The sequence below is a fragment of the Bos javanicus genome, chromosome Y (genome assembly GCF_032452875.1).
Source record: "Bos javanicus breed banteng chromosome Y, ARS-OSU_banteng_1.0, whole genome shotgun sequence".
Lineage (NCBI taxonomy): Eukaryota > Metazoa > Chordata > Mammalia > Artiodactyla > Bovidae > Bos > Bos javanicus.
This window is the reverse complement of record NC_083898.1, coordinates 1029066-1048300: the sequence shown is the minus strand read 5'-3', so window position 1 is coordinate 1048300 and position 19235 is coordinate 1029066. Positions and strand designations below refer to the sequence as shown.

The following is a 19235-nucleotide window of genomic DNA, read 5'->3' as shown; positions in this document are numbered from 1 at the left end:
CTTGATGATCCCGGTGTAGCATTTTCATCCTGCAATTTCATTGGCAGAACTATCCCCAAGTTACAAGTAGGTTGGGTCTCAGAAGGCGTTCAAGATTTGAAAAAGACGTTCCCAAATATAATACTAAGGATGAAGGTAAGGGTGCCAGGTGGGTGTCAGAGCTCCTGTGCTCTCAGGAGCCTCAAGCCTGCCCCTTGGCCAATGCTGTGATCTCCAGACCCTGACCTCAGCTGAGGGTCACGCATAGGGTGGTGACTGTGGCCCAGGCTGGGGGCTACTTCACACATCTTCTTTATCCATTCATCTGCTGATGGGCATCTAGGTTGCTTCCATGTCCTGGCTATTCTAAATAGTGCTGCTATGAACTTTGGTCCATTATCTTTTTGAATCATGTTCTTCTCTGGATATATGCCCAGGAATGGGATTGCTGGATCATATGGTAACTCTGTATTCATTTTTTTTTTTTTCTGTATTCAGTTTTTAAAGGAACCTCCATACTGTTCTCCATAGTAATTGCATCAACTTACATTCCCACCAATAGCATAGGAGGTTCCATTTTTCCCCACCCCTTCTCCGGCACTTATTATCTGCAGACTTTTTAATACCATTCTGACTGGTGTGACACAATACCCCATGGTGGTTTCGATTTGCATTTCCTTTTATTGGTGATGTTGAGCGTTTTTCCATGTGGCCTGTTGGCCATCTGTATGTCTTCTTTGCAGAAATGTCTATCTAGGTCTTCTGCTGGTAGGTATCCCAGATCTTGGAGAAGGAAATGGCAAGCCAACTCCAGTGTTCTTGCCTGGAGAATTCCCTGGACAGAGGAGCCTGGTGGGCCACAGCCCATGGGGTGGCAAAGAGTCGCACACGACTGAGCGACTGAGACATGCCAAATCTTTATGTGAGGGCCTCCCTGGGGGGTAGTCCTCCCTTGGCAGAAGGCTGGGGACTAGGCTTCTGCAAGTACCACCTGAGGTCAGTGGATTGTTAGCCTGACTCCTGTTCCTCACGAAGGGGAGCTGTGGAAATCAGCTGTGGGGCTTTAGCCAGGCTTCTTCCAAACTAAGTGGCAAAGTCCCCTTCATTTTCCAGGACACCTATGAGTGGTTTCCATTTCTCCAGTAAGCTGACTAAATGTCTCCCAAAGGTGACAGGTCTGAATCCTGGAAAACCCGTCAACTTTACCTTATTTGGAAAAAAAAAGAAAAAGTTCTTTGCAGATGTGATTACAATAAGGATTTTGAGATGCAGAAGTGATAGTTGATTCTTCAGGTGGGACTTTAGGGCAATCACAAGAAGCACCTATAGCCATCTGAAGGTGGGAGGTGGGAGGAGCAGAGTCTTTGCTAGCGCCTCCAGACATGTTATGGCCCCACTGACACCTTTTTAAAAAATGTATGTGTGTGTGCTCACTAAGTCGTGTCCGACTCTTTGCCACACTGTGGACTGCAGCCCACCAGGCTCCTCTGTCCATGGGATTTCCCAGGCAAGAATCCCGGATTGGGTTATTCTTCATTGGGCTGCGCCAGATCTTAGCTGTGGCTTGTGGGATCTTGGTTCCCCGACCAGGGATCGAACCTGGGCTCCCTGCACTGGGGGTGCAGAGTGTTAGCCGCTGGACCGCCAGGGAAGTCCTTCTGCTGACACCCTGATTCCAGACTTAAGACCTCCCGAAGGGAAAGAATAGCTCTTCACTAGCGATGTTACGTTATTACTATAGCCCTCAGAAAGGTAAGACAGTATCAGGAAAGCATCTCAGATTCCACCCACCCAAATGAAACTCATAATTGCCTCCCTTCAAGTATGCGTCTACCTGAAATTCCTTTCAGGAGCCCCTTAACTCAGCTAACTTCAGCCAAAAACCCAGGAAGTTGTTTTTGAAGGCCTCCAACCCTGGAGAAGGAAATGGCAACCCACTCCAGTATTCTTGCCTGGAGAATCCCAGGGACAGGGGAGCCTGGTGGGCTGCCATCTATGGGGTTGCACAGAATCGGACACAACTGAAGTGAGTTAGTAGTAGCAGCAACCCCCGAGATATACACCAGCCCTAGGGGAGGTGGGGTACGGAGACTCGGGACAGATTCAAAATGAACTCTGAGCTCATGAGCTAGGCTGCCACCAAGTCCTGATGCTCGCAACTTCTCCACAGAGAACAATCCTTTCTTTGCCCTTGGGGTCCCCACCTGAACCATCACCCCACCTCCTCTCAGCCAGCAGCATACTAGCTCAGTCATTCCTTCCAGGATGTGTTTTCAAAGCCTTCAGAGGGGGAAGAAAAAGTGGATGAGAAGGAAACACAGAGGTCTATTTATTTCTTTTTTCTTTTCTTCTCTACTTGGATTTCTCTGATGCGAATGAACCTTTTGCAGGGAAAAGCCATTTTGCACATTAATTGTGCCCTCATTGTTTCATGGAAGCCAACGACATTTTCTTTATGGCCAGAGTGAATGTTTCATATTTCTTGCATCCTTTACATTCCTTCACAAGTCCTCCCTGGTGCTGGACAAGTCAAAAGTCCTCAAAAATACATTGGCTACCTAACTAAACGAAGAAAAAAAAAATTGAAAAATAACCAATAGCTTTCTAAAAAATGTACTTTAAAATACAAAAATGTGTGGGACTTCCCTGCCAGTCCATTGGCTACGATTTGGCGCTAGGTCAGGGAGCTATGATCCCAGGAGCCACAGCGCCCAGTCAAAAAAAGAAATCAATGAAAACTTTTGCAATAGTAATTTCATCTAAGTACTCTTGTATTTTTTAAGGACTATTGATCTGCATAGTTAGGTATTGCTTTATATACCTGTGTGTGTATATTTTTTAACCATCATGTATTCGCTGTGTGTGCTAAGTCACTCAGTGGTGTCTGACTCTTTGCGACCCCCATGGACTGTAACCCACCAGGCTCCTCTGTCCACGGGGATTCTCCAGGGCAGAATACTGTAGTGGGTTGCCATGCCTTCCTCCAGGGGATCTTCCTGACCCAGGGATGGAACCCTCATCTCTTACATCTCCTGCATTGGCAGGTGGGTTCTTCACCACTGGCACCACCTGGGAAACTCACGGAGCTCTCTGGGGTCTCCTTTTAAAGTCCTAATCCCATTCATGAGGCTCATGACCGGATCACCTCCTACAGACCCCACCCCTTCTTTCTATTTCATGTGAGTCAGGACCCCACATATGAATTTGAGGGGCGGGCACAGGCATTCTCTCTGTTGCCCTGAATGCCTGACTTAACTATACAGAGAATAAAGCAAAGGGGCCTGTGGCATAATTAAAAAAAAAAAAAAAACTGAACTGAGGAACACGATTATTCCACACTTGTCATTTCTCATTCAGGAACAAAATCTCTCAGAGGTATCCGCAGCTTAATTAAGTATTTGGTGTGAAGGTAAAAAGAAAGATGACCTTTAAAACTGAATTGGCATTGCCTAAGTCATAGACAAATCACTTTTCACAGTCTTGTTACAGTTATATCTGTGGGAGAAGATCTGATGTTTTTTTTCCCCATAACTGCAGGCTGTGGAATTATACAGATGCCCCCAAGATCCCCACCCCCCTGGTCTGTGCATCCCATAGAATTCCTGCTTTTCAACATCACTCTTGTCCTTGCATCACATGGATGTCAGTCCAGGGATGAGGTTGCAGAGATGAGCTTCCCTGGTGGCTCAGTGGTAAAGAATCCAATGGCCAATGCAGGAGACTTAGGTTTAGTCCCTGGTCCGGGAAGATCCTGGAGGAGGAAATGGCAACCCACTCCAGTATTCTGGCCTGGAGAATCCCATGGACAGAGGAGCCTGGCAGGCTACAGTCCATGGGGTTGCCAAGAGTCAGACATGACTGAGTGACTGAGCACACAGCAACATATAGCAGATGTGAAGGGTTTTTAGGAATGATGATACTTTTTACTGCAGGACTAGTGTTACCTAATGAAAGTAAAAGAGAAGAGTGAAAAAATTGGCTTAAAATTGAACACTCAGAAAACTGATATCATGGCATCCGGTCCCATCATTTCATGGCAAATAGATGGGGAAACAGTGGCTGACTTTATTCTTTTGGGCTATAATATCACTGCAGATGGTGACTGCAGCAATGAAATTAAAAGAAGCTTACTCTTTGGAAGGAAAGTTATGACCAACCTAGATAGCATATTAAAAAGCAGAGACATTACTTTGCCAACAAAAGTCCGTCTCGTCAAAGCTGTGGTTTTCCCAGTAGTCATGAATGGATGTGAGAGTTGGATCATGAAAAAAGTTGAGTGCAGAAGAATTGATGCTTTTGAACTGTGGTGTTGGAGAAGACTCTTGAGAGTTCCTTGGATTGCAAGGAGATTAAACTAGTCTATCCTAAAGTAAATCAGTCCTGAATGTCCACTGGAAGGACCAATGCTGAAGCTGAAGCTCTAATACTGAGCTGAACCCACCTCATGCAAAGAACTTAAACATTGGAAAAGACCCTGATGCTAGGAAAGATTGAGGGCAGGAGGAGAAGGGGATGACAGAGAATGAGATGGTTGGATGGCATCACTGACTCAATAAACATGAGTTTGAGCAAGCTCCAGGAGTTGGACAGAGAGGCCTGGCGTGCTGCAGTCCATAGGGTTGCAAAGAGTCAGACATAACTGAATGACTGAACTGCTTGAATGAAGCTGGAAGGAATGCCTTATGTGAAGATTAAAACACAAAAGCTCAGCAGCATGATGTTTAGTGAGGATGTAGGTAAAATTACACCTGAATTCAAGGAATGACAGTATAACCCCTCTGAGTGGCAGATGGGTGATCAGACAAGGATTACACAGTGAATGAAGTGAATGAAAATGTGATAGACCACTGCTGCTGTGATTTATGGAGACAAGGATTTCATGCTTTAGTGGACTGAGTGGTCTGAATTTCAGCCCTAGGTAAGATATAAGGTTTAAATTGAGATTTTTTAGTCAACACCAGTTTTTGGGCTGGGGGCGACCAGTGGGAGGGTGAGGGGAGCAGCACTGTGTTGTGAAAGTGAAAGTTGGACTCTTTGTGACCCCATGGACTGTAGAGTCCATTGGATTCTCCAGGCCAGAATACTGGAGTAGGTAGCCTTTCCCTTCTCCAGGGCATATTCCCAACCCACGGATGGAACCCAGGTCTCCCCCATTGCCCAGTTCTTTACCAGCTGAGCCACAAGGGAGGCCCGGTGTTGGGACAGGGCACATCCAAAAACTGTAGGTGCATTTATATGGTCTTTCATCTTTTGGTTGATCGTGTGCTCAATCGCACAACCTGTCCGACTCTTTGCGACCCCATGGACTGTAGCCCACCAGGCTCCTCTGTCCAAGGGATTCTTCAGGCAAGAATACTGGACCGGGTTTCCATGCCCTCCTCCAGGGTGTCTTTCCCATCTAGGGATGAAACTTAGTGTCCGCGGTGTCTCCTGCCTGTTGTCCGGGCGCGAAAAGGGTTGGGCCTCGAGCCGCCGCCCCAGACCTCTGGCCCGACAGTGAGCGCCACTACCCTCCGCGCCCCGCCTCCCCTCCCCCTTCACTTACCCGCCCCCTCCCCCGCCCCGCCCCGCCCCCGCCATGTCACCGTGAGCCCAGAGCTGCCGCCAAGCCCGCAGCTTCCTACCTCCCGCGGGCGGGAGGAAGTCCCAAGCGCGCCTCCACCCAAGGGCCCCTCACCACCGTGCGCCGGCCTCTACCCGTTCCTCACACCCTCTGGGCACCTCACGGCAGCCCCAGAGCGTCCCGCCCCTTGACCTACAGAGGCTCGAGTCCCCAACCCTCGACGCGCGGGATCAGCTCTTCCCCCATTGTGGGCGACCCCCTTTTCTGTGCGCCGCCCCTCGCCCCGCCACCCGGCACGAGTCCCCCGTTTCCAGCGCGCGCGGGGACCCCCGGCACGCGCGGCCCCAGCCCCCACTTCCTGCGCGCGCGGGGCCAGCCCTTTCCCCCGCGCGAGCTGGACCTTTCCTACGCACATGGCGCGAGCCTACTTTTCCTGTGCGCGCTGGGTCCCCCGGCATTCGCGGCGCAGGCCCTCACTTCTTGCGCGTTCAGGGGCCCCTGCGACCCGCGGCTCGAGCCCCCTTCCTGGATGCGTGGCCGGAGCCGCCCTTTCTTGCGCGCGTGGGGCCCCCCAGCACGCGCGGCGCGAGCCCTTCCTCCTGCTCACGCTGCGCGGCGCGAGCCCCCGCTTCGTGGGGGCGCGGCGCGAGCCCCCACTTCTTGCGTGGGCGGGGCCTCCTGGGACGGGTGTCCTTCCCCGCACACGAAGAGTTCCCTAGCTGAAGGCCGTGTTCCCTCAACTCCCAAGAAGCAGGTCGCCACTCGCGGGCCCCGCGCCCTCAACTGGGCATGGAGGGGTTCCCATCCGCGGGCCGTGTACCCTCAACCGCGTAAGGAGAGGTCCCCACTCGCCGGCCGCGGGGCGCAACTGGGCATACAGGGGTCCCGACCCGTGCTGCGCACTCCCAGGAAAACACACAGACGGATCCCAGCTCGCGGGCCTGTCATCCTCACCGGCACATACAGGGGTCCCCACCCACGCGTCGTGTGCCCTTAACTGTGTGTGCAGTGGTCCCCTCCACTGGGCTGTGCGCCCTCAACAGCACACTGAGGGGGTCTGCACCTGCCTGCCGTTCGCCCTTAACCGCGCACAGAGGCATCCCCACGCTCATGCAGTGCGCCTTTAAGCACACACGGAGGGCTTCTCACCCGCGGGCGTGTGCCTTCCACTGCGCATGCAGTGAGTGAGTGGTCCCCACCACAAGGCTGTGCACCCTCAACCGCTCACGCAGTGGTTTCCACTCGCAGGCCACGCACCATCGACAGCGCACGATTGGGTCCTCAAGGCTGTACGCGCGCCCTCAACTTCACACCACCCGTGGACTCTGCACACTCAACCGTGCACGGAGTTGTCTTCACCACAAGGCTGTGCGCCCTCCAAGCCCATGAAGGGCGTCCCCACTGGGCCCTCAACAGCTCACGGAGGGGTCCCCACTCGCGGGCAGCGCGCCCTCAACTGGGCACGGAAGGGTCCTCACCCGCGGGATCCGATCTCTGAAAAATGCACAGATGGGTCCCTACTGGTGAGTCTGGCATCCTAATCCACACATGGAGAGGACCCTACTCGTGGGTCGTGCACCCTCAACCGCGCACTGAGGGGTCCCCACTCGCAGGCAGCTGGCTCTCAACTGGGCACAGAGGGGTCCAGACCCGTGGGTCGCACAGGGAAGGGTCCCCACGGCGTTACCCGCATCCTGAAAACGCATAGATCGGTCCCCACTCGCGGGCAACGAGCCCTCAACTGGCCACGGCAAGGTCCCCACCGAGGTATGGGAGCCCTGCAAAACGCACAGACGGGTCCCTAACTCGAGGGCCAGGCGTCCTCATTCTCACACGGAGGGGTCCCCACCGTTGAGCCTCGCGTTCTCAACCGCGCCCAGTGGTCCCCACCTTCGACCGGCCGTGCGCACACAACTCCTACGAAGGGGACCCCACTCGCGGGCCGCATCCCATCAACCTCGCACGAAGCCCCACGGGCTCTCAACCGCGCAGGTAGACGCGCCCTGAAAAAACGCAGACAGGTCCCTACTTGGGGACCGGATGTCCTCACCCACAGAGGAAGCCCTATTCGGGGGCCGCCCGCCCTCAACTGGGCACGGAGCGGTCCCCACCCGCGAGCCGTGCGCACCCTCACCTACCACGAAGGGGGTCCCCACCCGCGGGGCATGGGCCCTCAACTACTAATAGTCGGGTCCCCACCCGCGGGCCCCGCGCCCTGAACCACGCACGCTCGAGTCCCCACCCACGGCCCGGGCGTTCTCTCTCACACACCGACAGGTCGCCACCCGCCAGCGCGGGTCGCGCGCTCACCCAGGCAGCCGAACACGTCGCAAGTGGTGGCGGCGCGCATGATGCCCAAGGAGGCGGGGCCGCGGGCCGTGGTTGGTGGCGAGACCCAGGCGACCCCGGGGCCCGCGGGCCAGCGCTCCGGCCGCAGCTGCAGAAGGCCGAGCGCCAGCCGGAGCGCTGCCCAGGCACAACGCGTGGAAGGCCCGCGACTGGAAGCCCAGCACCAGCTGCGTGGCGGCGTCCCTCGTGGGGCAGCAGAAGGCGACGAGGCGCGGGGAGGCCACGGGTCGTGCTGGGGACGCGCGCGGCTCGGGTCTGCCGACCGACCTGGGTTATATGCTGGACGCGGAGACCGCGGGAAGGGGGCGTCATGTGCCCTGGGCCTCCCCGCGGCCCCCGCGGGATTCCGCCCGCGCTGGCAGAAAAGGCACCAGGCTCGGTGACGGCACCGCGGAACGCCACGAGGCCTCACGAGGGTGATGCTTTGCAGCGAGGAGGGGTGAGGTGCGGAGAGCTCAGGGTCGGGGAAGTCCGCTCTCTGCCCGTCAGCAGCCCTTCCCAGCTGCTGCTGCTGCTGCTGCTAAGTCACTCAGTCGTGTCCGACTCTGTGTTACCCCATAGATGGCAGCCCACCAGGCTCCGCCGTCCCTGGGATCCTCCAGGCAAGAATACTGGAGTGGGTTACCATTTCCTTCCCAAGTGCATGAAAGTGAAAAGTGAAAGGGAAGTCGCTCAGTCGTGTCCAACTCTTTGCGACCCCATTGACTGCAGCCTACCAGGCTCCTCCATCCTTGGGATTTGCCAGGCAAGAGTACTGGAGTGGGGTGCCATCGCCTTCTTCGGGCCTTCCTAGGGGGCGGGTTAATTCTCCAGAACCTGGAGCCCTCAACAGTGTTGTCTCATCTTAATCCATCTGCCCCAGAAACCACGCGCTCTTGCCAGGTCTGACCGGTCTGGGTCTCTGACATCCTTCATTTTGATCCATTGCCAGTTCATAAAATGTGACTGAGCCATGATTTGCATTAAAATACTGCTTCTCTATGGCCCCTCTCCGCCTGGGAAATCTCTCCCAGAGAGCTAGGACTTTTGCTTGAAATCAGCAAATCTTTGAAGAAAGGGGAGACTACTTGGCCAGACTGGACACACACACACACACACACACACACACACACACCCTTTCCACACACACACACCCTTTCCACACACACACACCCTTTCCACACACACACCCTTTCCCCACACCCACACACCCTTCCACACACATACACACACCCTTTCCACACACACACACACACCCTTTCCACACACACCCTTTCCACACACACACACACCCTTTCCACACACACACAAACACACCCTTTCTACACACACACACAGTTTCCCCCCCACCCTTTCCACACACACACCCTTTCCACACACACACATCCTTTCCACACACACACACACCCTTTCCACACACACACATCCTTTCCACACACACACACACACCCTTTCCACACACACACACGACCCTTTCCTGCGCGCGGCGCGGCGCGAGCACCCTCGTTCCTGCGGGCCAACCCTTCCTTACCCCAGCGCGCGCGGTGCCAGCCCCACCGTTCCTACCCACGCGGCGAAGTGCGAGCCTCCCCTCTTGCGCGCACGACTTGCTCCCCACCGGCGGCGCTAGTTGCCCCTTCCTACGTGCCCGGAGCCACATGCGGCATGGGCAGCGCGAGACCCCGCTTCTTGGGCGCGCGCCGCGGCGGGGTCAGCCCTCCCCCGGGAGCACGCGGAGCTAGCCCCGCCCCTTCCTGCGCACGCGGAGCGACTCGAGCCCCCTCTTCTTGCGCGCGCGGAGCTTCCCGTCTCGCGAGGCGCAAGTACCCCCGTTCCTAAGCGCGCGGGGCCAGCCCTCCCCGCGGTGCTCGCGGTGCGCGCAGCACGAGAACGTCCCCCGTTCCTCCGCCAGCGTGAGCGCCCCGGTTCTTGCACGCGCGGGGCCAGCCCTCTCCCGGGAGCGCGCGGCGCGAGCCCACCCTTCCTGCGCGCGCGGCGCGAGAAATCCCCCACTTCCTGCGCGCGCGGCGCGACTCCTCAGTTTCTGGGCGCTTGCCGCGGCGTGAGTCCCCCCGTTTCTGAGTGCGGCTAGCCAGCCCTCCCCCCGGCACGCGCGGCGCCAGACCCCGGTTCCTGCGCCCGGGGGTCTAGGTCTCCGCGCGGCGCGACGAGAGTCCCACTTCCTGCGAGCGCGGCGCGAGCCCCCCTTCTTTCGCGCGCGGCGCGAGCCAAACCCCGCCTCACGCGGCCCGCTCCCTTCCCAAGAGCGCGCGCCTGGCCCCGCAGCTCCCAGCCGGCCCTCCCACTTCCCACGTTTCCCCGCCTCCTCCCCGCTCCCTCCCCGCCTCCTCCCTCTGGGTCCGCCCCCTCCGGGGCCCGCCTTCCCCAGTGCGCAGCGTAGCGCTGCGCGATATCAGTGTTCCCTCCCGCCCCGGACCGGCACTTTCCTTGCAAGTTGCCGTGCAAGTTTGCCTGCGGCAGACGACTGGGGCACCGAGAGCCTCTTCGCCCTCGGCCAGCTGGGCTTCTCCGTTACGTATGGGTCGGGCGCCCCGGGGACCTGAGAGGCAGCGCCGCCTCTGCGCCCCGCGCCATGGAGGGCGCCGAGCCCCGCGCGTGGCCGGAGCGACTGGCAGCGGCCGAGGCACGGGCGGCCGATGGCGGGCGTCTGGTGGAGGTGCAGCTGAGCGGCGGCGCCCCTTGGGGCTTCACCCTGAAGGGCGGCCGCGAGCACGGCGAGCCGCTGGTCATCACCAAGGTGAGGGGGAGCGCGGGACTTGCACGGTGATAGCCGGGAGGTGGCCTCGGGGGGCGGGGGATTCGTCGAGGTCAGGAGCGCCGGGCGAGGTTGGGGGGGTTGCGGGTGGCGCCCGGGGCCCGGGACTCGCGTTTGCCTGGGTCCCCTTAGAGAACGTGGGGCGCTGGGACCCGCCTTAGGTGTCTGGTCCGGGCGCCACCTGGGCCGCCCTGCTTTCTTTCCCAGCTCTTTTTGGCTCCCGGCGCCGCCGATAGTTCCATTGGCTCCTGTTTCGGATCTCTCCCCTCCCCCTCTTGGAAGGGGCCCGGCCAGGTCCCCTGTCACTCCTGGCCTCCCTAGTGGCGGCCTGTACCTGTGGACCAGCCCAGAGGTCTGGGGGGAATGTTCCCACGTGCGCCGGGTGGACAGAGCCTGCTCCTCCTGTGTTAGCCTGTCTGGATGCTTGTTTCTGTACCTCGCCTTGGACCCGCACCCCTTATCTCTAGGATGTGTGGGCGAGCAGCTGCCGGCAGGCCAGCTTCTCCATTCCCAAAAGCCCATCAATATTTACTGACGTTTGGCTTCCAGCCCTAGATCCGCGGCGCCCTGGATACTTGTAAAAAAACAAAAAACAAAAACCTGAAGGTTTTCAAAGTCCTTTATAGAAGTGGGATTTGATAATAAATGCTAGTGTGTGTGTCCATGGGGTCGCAAAGAGTCTGACACGACTGAGCGACTGAACTGAGTGTGTGTGTGTGTGTGTGTGTGTGTGTGTGTGTGTATGTGTGTGTGTATGTGTGTGTGTATATGTGTGTGTGTATGTGTGTGTGTGTGTGTGTATGTGTGTGTGTGTAGGGTTTACTTTAGAACTTTGAATTTTTTTTGCCTTGAAATAGAAAACCCATATTGAGACTTAGCAGCCGAGCCTGTATAAACCCGTAAAAACACAAAACCAGTCCTTTGGTTTTCCCCTGGTTAAAACTGTCTGTTGGTCAGTTTCTCTTGGAATGTCTGGGCTGTGCCATTCCTGGGAACAAAGTTCTCTTTAAAATGCAAAAAAATTCTTGGCTCTCAGAAGGGTTTAAAGGTTACAATTTTTTTCTCTGCTTTCCTGCTTCACCGTGGCTGGAAGCACTGAACTGACTTCTAACCTGCCCCACCGGATTGAATTTAGGAGGTGGTGTGGGTTTGTTACCTAGATAACAAATGAGACACTGAACTAATCTTTTTATTTTCTCTTATTTTTTTTATGGGTATAAACTAGAGACTCTGAGGGGAAACGTGCACTGAATTTTTGTTTAACTGGGGGTTGAGGCTGTCTTTGTTGTAAATTTCACCCAGGTGCAACCTATTAATACACTGAATTATTTGAAAAGTGGGAGGCAGCTTAGTGGGCAGATCTTGTGCAGGTCTGATGCTCCCTGCATACCTTACAGCATAGTAGCTTGAGCCTTTTAAATGAGTTTTACCAGACATTTTGGATGGTAAAGGTTAAAAAGATACCAGGTGAATCCCCCAAACCTTTAGAACTTTAGGTGTTTCTTTTAAAAAAGAGCACACGCAGATCCAATTCAAGCTGTCTTCCTGGGATCTGTTGTTAGAGCAGATCTAATAAGTGATACAACATTGTTTAAGGTAGCATCTTGCTTTGGGGGCTTCCACTGGGTAAGAAACTGGCCTAAAAATTCAGTTGTTTTATTGGAAGCTGGGGAAAAGGATTTCGGAGTACCTCCTCCTTTCTCTGTACCCCAAGTTGTAACACCCCCTCCCCCGAGTTCTTGTTGGCGTTACATCTTCCTGTGCAAGAGGGCACCCTTCTACAAACCGATGGACTGGGGCGGTAGAGCCTGTGGACACAAACCAGGGCCTGTGCAGACCACTGGGGGCTGTTGGCTCCTGATTTAGCCCCTGATGGGCTCTCCTGCGTCTGGAGAAGGCAATGGCACCCCACTCCAGCACTCTTGCCTGGAAAATCCCATGGATGGAGGAGCCTGGTAGGCTGTAGTCCATGGGATCGCTGAGTTGGACACGACTGAGCAACTCCCTTTCACTTTTCACTTTAATGCATTGGAGAAGGAAATGGCAACCCGCTCCAGTGTTCTTGCCTGGAGAATCCCAAGGACAGGGGAGCCTGGTGGGCTTTCATCTCTGGGGTCGCACAGAGTTGGACACGACTGAAGCGACTTAGCAGCAGCAGCAGCAGGGCTCTCCAGGTAGTTGCTATGGTTTGGGTGTATGGGTGTGTGTGTGTCTGGTGTGGGATTGTGTGTGTGCCTTGGGGGGGGTGTGTGTTTGTGTCTGTGTGGCTAGACTGGTAGCATTGTACACACTCTGCGTGTGTATGTGTGTGTCTGTGTCGCTAGACAGGTAGCAGTGTACACACTGTGTCTGTGTGTGTGTCTGTGTGTGGCTAGACTGGTGGCAGTGTACGCACTCTGCCTTTCCAGATCGTGCTTCAGGGTTTTGCAGAAATAAAGCTGCCTGTGATTTTAACCTGACATGCTCCTATGTCCCTCCCTTAAACTGCTGCTTGGTTTTTATAGGTGTTATACTGTGACTGGAAATAATGTGGTTTCTTTGCTTAGGATGGAGAGGATTCAGGACAGTTTGGATGCCCGTGCTAAATTTCCATGCACACTTGTGTATATACATGCACACGTGTATGCTGACACATGTGCATGTGTGTTTCTTAACCACATGTTGTATCATGTGGTATTGGCAATGTTTCACCCGCTTGCATTTTCTCCTGGGTTAAGTCATCAGTGATGTTTGCTCATGATCCAACAGCTGGTTGTTAACAACTAATTAACTGTCACTTTATTGGGAAAGGACGGAGAAAAGTGTGCCCATTATAATCTCTTAAGAAATGAAAGTAGGTGGTTGTGATAGAGACTGAGGAAGCATGTTCCACCACCAGAATTTGGATTAATCCAAGGTTTGAATCTTTTCTTTCCCAGTAGCTACTGAAACATCTCTAGGGTTCATTAAATAATGGGTCTTCTACTAGTTTTATTTGCATTTAAGAAATTACATGGTTACAAATTAGAGCACTGAGGTATTTTACAGCTCATTTCTAACAGAATCTGACTTGGAAGAAGCCTGATCCCGTGTAAGATGTATGATGATGAGTGTCTTGATTGAAAGCCTCCTGGGAGTGTACAACTTCGAGCTGGTGGTGATACCAAGAACAAAGCCAGCTCAGTCCCTGATTTCCTGATGGAGTTTTATTAGCCCATTTTATAGATGGAACAGCCCTGAGGTCACATCTTGAGAAGGGCCCTGAGGGTCATATCTTGGTCCTGCATATCTCTGCTTCTTCTCCAGTTGGAGACATGAGTTCTATCCCTGGGTGGGGAAGATCTCCCTGGAGAAGGAAATGGCAACCCACTCCAGGATTCTTGCCTGGAGATTTCCAGGGACAGAAGAGCCTAGTGGGGCTACAAGCCACAGGGTCGAAAAGAGTCGGACACGACTGAGAGGTGAAATCAACACCACCACCACCACCACCACAGGGGCTTTTCAGCCTTGGTATGTCTGATGTTCTGGGCTGGATCCTTTTTTGCTGAGTGGGATGTGGGGTGGTCCTTTTCTGTGTATTGTAGGGTGCCTAGCAGCAACTCTGGCCTGTACCCATTGGCAGTGTTAACCCCCTTTCCCATGTGTGACAACTGAAAGTGTCTTGTACTGCCGCATGCCCCCTGGTACAAAATAGTCCTCAACAGAGCATTGGAGAAGGAAATGGCAACCCACTCCAGTGTTCTTGCCTGGAGAGTCCCAGGGATGGGGGAGCCTGGTAGGCTTCCGTCTATGGGGTTGCACAGAGTCAGATACACTGAAGCAACTTAGCAGCAGCAGCAGCAGATGAACTGCACTCCACTTTTGCTTTGAAAGGATTTTAGCTTGGAAAGCTGTGCTTTATTCTTTCTGAAGGTGCTCGGGAGGCCACTAGCCTAGCCAACCTGCGTGGGGAAGGCTGTTTTCTTTCTTGGCGCTGGCCCTGATAATAGGCTTTATTTACATAGTAAAACTCAAACAAATACTTGCTTCATCTGCATTTTTTGAGGCTGGAAAAAAGGAAATGGGAGCAGGAACTCCTGAGAGCTGTGTTTCATGGGCACTCGGTGGTGGGGGCTGCTGGCCGAGGAACTGCCTTTTCTCTGGGTTGGAGTTGAGGTTAAAGGGACCCTGACTCCCACAGAGTGGCATTGTTGGAATCTCAAGTGCATGCGTAGTGAGCGGAGTGAAAGCTGCTTGGTCGTGTCTGAGTCTTTGTGACCCCCTGGACTAAACAGTCCACGGGACTCTCCAGGCCAGAATACTGGGGTGGGTTAGCCGTTCCCTTCCCCAGGGGATCTTCTCAACCCAGGGATCGAAGCCAGGTCTCCCACATTGCAGGTGGATATTTTTACCAGCTGAGCCACATGGAGTCAGTCCCCTAGAAAAGCACTGAGCAAGATTTGTAACCGTTCAACACCTTGACACTGACTTGTAAGCTTGAAGTTTACCAGAGCTGGAAAAAAAACACACAAAAGGCCATTTTTTGTGTGTGTGCAGCAGAAATAACATTCCTGCCCTAAGGAACTCCAGAGACCTTGACGTGTCTGCGTCTCCAAGGCTGTGTTTTGATGCAGGCCCTCTCAGGACCGTTGTCAGTAGGTTGAGTGCTGCAGTTGGTGGGAGTTCCTCTCTCCTTCAGCTCAGCAAGTGGGAAGACTTGGGTGTGGCAGGGCGGTGGGGGGAGGTTGGGGAAGGGCCTGACTTCTGAAATGTCTGCAGAGGAGCTCGGATTCCAGAAGGGCCACCCGGGGGATTCACTGGGAAGCCGGAAGCGCACCAGCTGGGTGTCCTGCGGCCTCAGGAATGTTTGTGAACCTCGGGAAGGCATGAAGCCTTGCTTCTCCTTCTCATCGCGTCTTAGATTCCCCTCCTTCCCCTTTTCCCTCCAACTGAGAATGCCGGAGCCTTTCCGTGAGCGCCCCCAGAAGAAAGACAGTCATCCGGGCCTTCCCCGGTCCCAGGGGCGGCTCCCTTGGGACCTTGATGAGTTTCAGGTTGCCTCTTGGGGACCAGGACCTCCTGGGGAGGTGCGGGGGCAGGGAGTTGGCCAGTGTGCCCCCTTTCCCGGGTCTCCAGACCCTTAAACCCCTCGCTGGACGCAAGGCTACATCTTTAAATGTCCTTCCCGGTTTGCAAGCCGAAGGCAGGCTGATGGGGGGAGAATCAGGACACACACTGGGGGATCGAGGTGGGTGCAGTTGGCCCACACACCCAGGTGAATGATGTCCCAGTTCAGAGGTCTTTCTGATACTGAAGGTTCAGAGCCATTGGTGGGTCACCTTGTGTCTGAAAGGGGCTTCGTTTTTTATGGGTTGTGCTGAGTCATGCTGATCAATGGCCCCGTAACCTCTGGGTTACCAGACAAGCTGTTGTCACTGATGCCCCCATATTTGCCCCACCAAAAGCCAAGCTCTTTGTCAATGACCTTTGAAGGTTTTGAAAACAGGGCAGCTGTAGACGTGAGCTGTGAATTTTTTTTTCATTAAAAAAATTATTTTAATTGGATGCTAATTACTATATTGTGGTGGTTTTTGAAACATGTATATTAGCATATGTGAAATAGATGACCAGTCCAAGTTTGATGCGTGAAATGGCACGCAAAACCGGTGCCCTGGGACAACCCAGAGGGTTGGGATGGGGTGGGAGGTAGGAGGAGGGGATTCAGGATGGTGGACACATGCACACCCATGGCTGATTCATTCATGTCAGTGAGCTGTGAATTTTTGTTTAGTCACAAGTTCTGTCTGACTGTCTGCGACCCCACGTACCGCCAGGCTCCTCTGTCCGTGGGATTCTGCAGGCTAGAATCCTGGAGTGGGTTGCCATTTCCTCTTCCAGGGGATCTTCCTGACCCTTGGGATTGAATTTGCAGCTGCTGCATTGGCAGGTGAGAAATTCTTTATCTCTGAGCCCACCTGGGAAGCCCCGAGCTATGGATTGGGAGCTGATTTATCTCAGCCTCTCTGCATTTTGCTTGATGTCTGTGTTGAAGCAGAATCCCACAGCCACTTTACCAGGGCTCCATAGACAGAAAAGGTGGGTGGATGAAGGCTGGACACCCCTACTTTAGCTAGCTCAGGTACTCTGGTAGCCAGGGCAACTCCTGGGCATGGTGAGGTCCTGGCCACTTTGAGGCTAGCTGCAGTTTGCGTCTGTTTGGAAGAAGAGTGGAGTTCCAAACACACGTTTGTATTGAAAAATTCACTGTGTGGTTTAAAAAAAAAGCGGGGAAGGGGGTGAGGTTCCCCCCGCCCCCGACCACCACCATTGTGCTGAAATACGTTTGCAGTTGGTAGACCTGCCTGCCAACTGGCCTTCAGGTGTGTCTTTCTCCCCCTGTGCCAGCCTCTTCCTCTCTGGGTCCTGCAAGTTCTCACCTCTGATCCTCATGACGTGTTTTCCATGTGGGGATGGGAAGTTGGGCAAAAAACCTTTGGTCCCATCCCCAGCTCTGGTGCTGGAGCTTGAGGTGCAGAGGATGGAGGAGGAGGGTGTGTGTTTTCTTCCTCTCCAAGAAATTAACTCAGCTTGTTATGTGTTAGTCATTTAGTATGTCCGACTCTTTACAGCCCCATGGACTGTAGCCCGCCAGGCTCCTCTGTCCGTGGGATTCTCCAGGCAAGAATACTGGGGTGGGTTACCCATTTGCGTTGCCAGGGGATCTTCCTGACCCAAGGATCGAACCTGCATCTCTTAAGTCTCCTGCATTGGTGGTCGGGTCCTTTAACATATTAGCGCCACCTCGGAATTCCCAACTCATCTTGACTCACCCATAAACCCAGAGGCTTCTAAGCGTGAAAAGCTGTAAACTTTAGGTTTGCATCACGCTTCCCCACCGGGAAGGATTTTGCCCTTCCTGGTCCAGTTATGAGTAGTTTGGAACATGTCCTAACGTTCACCCTTTGGAAAAAAAAAAAAAAAGAAAGCTAAATGTAGAAAGGAAAAGGAGAATGAAAGACTTAAAAAAATTAGTGGTTCTCACCTTGTCCTAACAAGCTGAGATTTCTTCACCCACCTTTCTATTTTGCAGCTGAAGAAACTGGGCTCCCAGCTTGGAGACGGCTGGTTTTTCTATTTGGTGAAAGCATTTTGGAGCAGTCCTCTTGCAAAAGCTGTTTTGTGTCAGCGTGCAAATAAACTTGGGTCTGTGGATTTCTTTGGGGCCCTGGGGAGCTTTGCTCCTTGTACACTGGGCACAGTGTAAACAGCCAACAAAATTATTTCAGGATTTGAAGGCTGAACAGACTTTTTATTCAGTCTCATTACCTCTTTTATTTTTCACACACCGAAGTCAGGCCATCCTTTGAGGAGACATTTCTGCAAGCTGAGCTCTCCCAGGCTGACCCTTCCACCCACACGAAGGACTTTGAAAGTGCTCAGGTTTGCGTGGTTCTTTTTTGGTCTCTTTTTAAAAAAAACTTGCCAGTGTCCCAGAGAGGGAGGGTGTAACTTGTGGAACAATTGTTTTCCTGTTACCTGGGTGGATCAGATATCTGCATGGCTCTGTGATACACAGAACCTCTTGCATCGACCAGTAGGGATGTTAATTAAGGCCCCTCTTTGGGGGAACTTGTCTAAGTACAAGCACACTAGGTTATCACTGAAAAAATAATTGGACTCATTTGATGAGGGTGAAAGATGAGAGTGAGAAAGCTGGCTTAACACTCAACATTCAAAAAAACTAAGATCATGGCAACCGGTCCCATCAGTTTATGGCAAATAGATGGGGGGAAAAGTGGAAATGGTGGCAGATTTTATTTTCTTGGGCTCCCAAATGACTGCAGACAATGACTACGGCCATGAAATTAAAAGGCACTTACTCCTTGGAAGGAAAGCTATAACAAACCTAGACAGTGTATTAAAAAGCAGAGGGACTTCCCTGGTGGCCCAGTGGCTAAGACTCTGCAGTCCCAATGCAGGGGGCCTGGGTTCAATCCCCCATGGGGAACTACATGCCATGACTAAGACCTGGCACAGCCAAATAAATAAATAAATCTCATTAAAAAAAAAAAAAGAGAGAGATATCACTTTGCTGTCAAACGTCTGTATAGTCAAAGCTATGGTTTTTCCAGTAGTCATGTTTGGACATAAGAGTTGGACCATAAAGAAGGCTTAATCGCTGAAGAATTGATGCTTTAAAACTGTGGTGCTGGAGAAGACTCTCGAAAGTCCCCAGGACAGCAAGGAGATCAAACCAGTTCATCTTAAAGGAAATCAGCCTTGAATATTCATTGGAAGGACTGATGCTGAAGCTACAGTCCTTTGGCCATCTGATGCAAAGAGCTGACTCATTGGAAAAGACCCTGATGCTGGGAAAGGTTGAAGGCAGGAGGAGAAGGAGGTGATTGAAGATGAGATAGATAACATCATCGACACAAGAGACATTAGTTTGAGCAAGCTCTGGGAGCTGATGAAGGACAGGGAAGCCTGGCATGCTGCAGTCCAAGGGGTCACAAAGAGTTGGACACGGCTTACTGAACAACAACTTTATTTCAGGTTTGAACAAATCAGATTGTTGTGAAAAACCAGGATGTTCTGAATTGCACAGTCACATTTTAATCTCCTGTCTAT

The 19235-nt window shown here is 53.3% G+C and overlaps 1 protein-coding gene across 1 annotated transcript in view; it reads left to right on the top strand.

The window, feature by feature from the left end:
* Window positions 1-10425: 10425 nt before the first annotated feature.
* Window positions 10426-19235, top strand: part of LOC133243835 (protein Shroom2-like) — a 150341-nt gene continuing 141531 nt past the window's right edge. Inside the window, 1 exon segment of the mRNA XM_061410559.1 lies at window positions 10426-10628. Within this exon segment, the coding sequence (XP_061266543.1) occupies window positions 10464-10628 (165 nt within the window). The 5' untranslated portion in view covers window positions 10426-10463.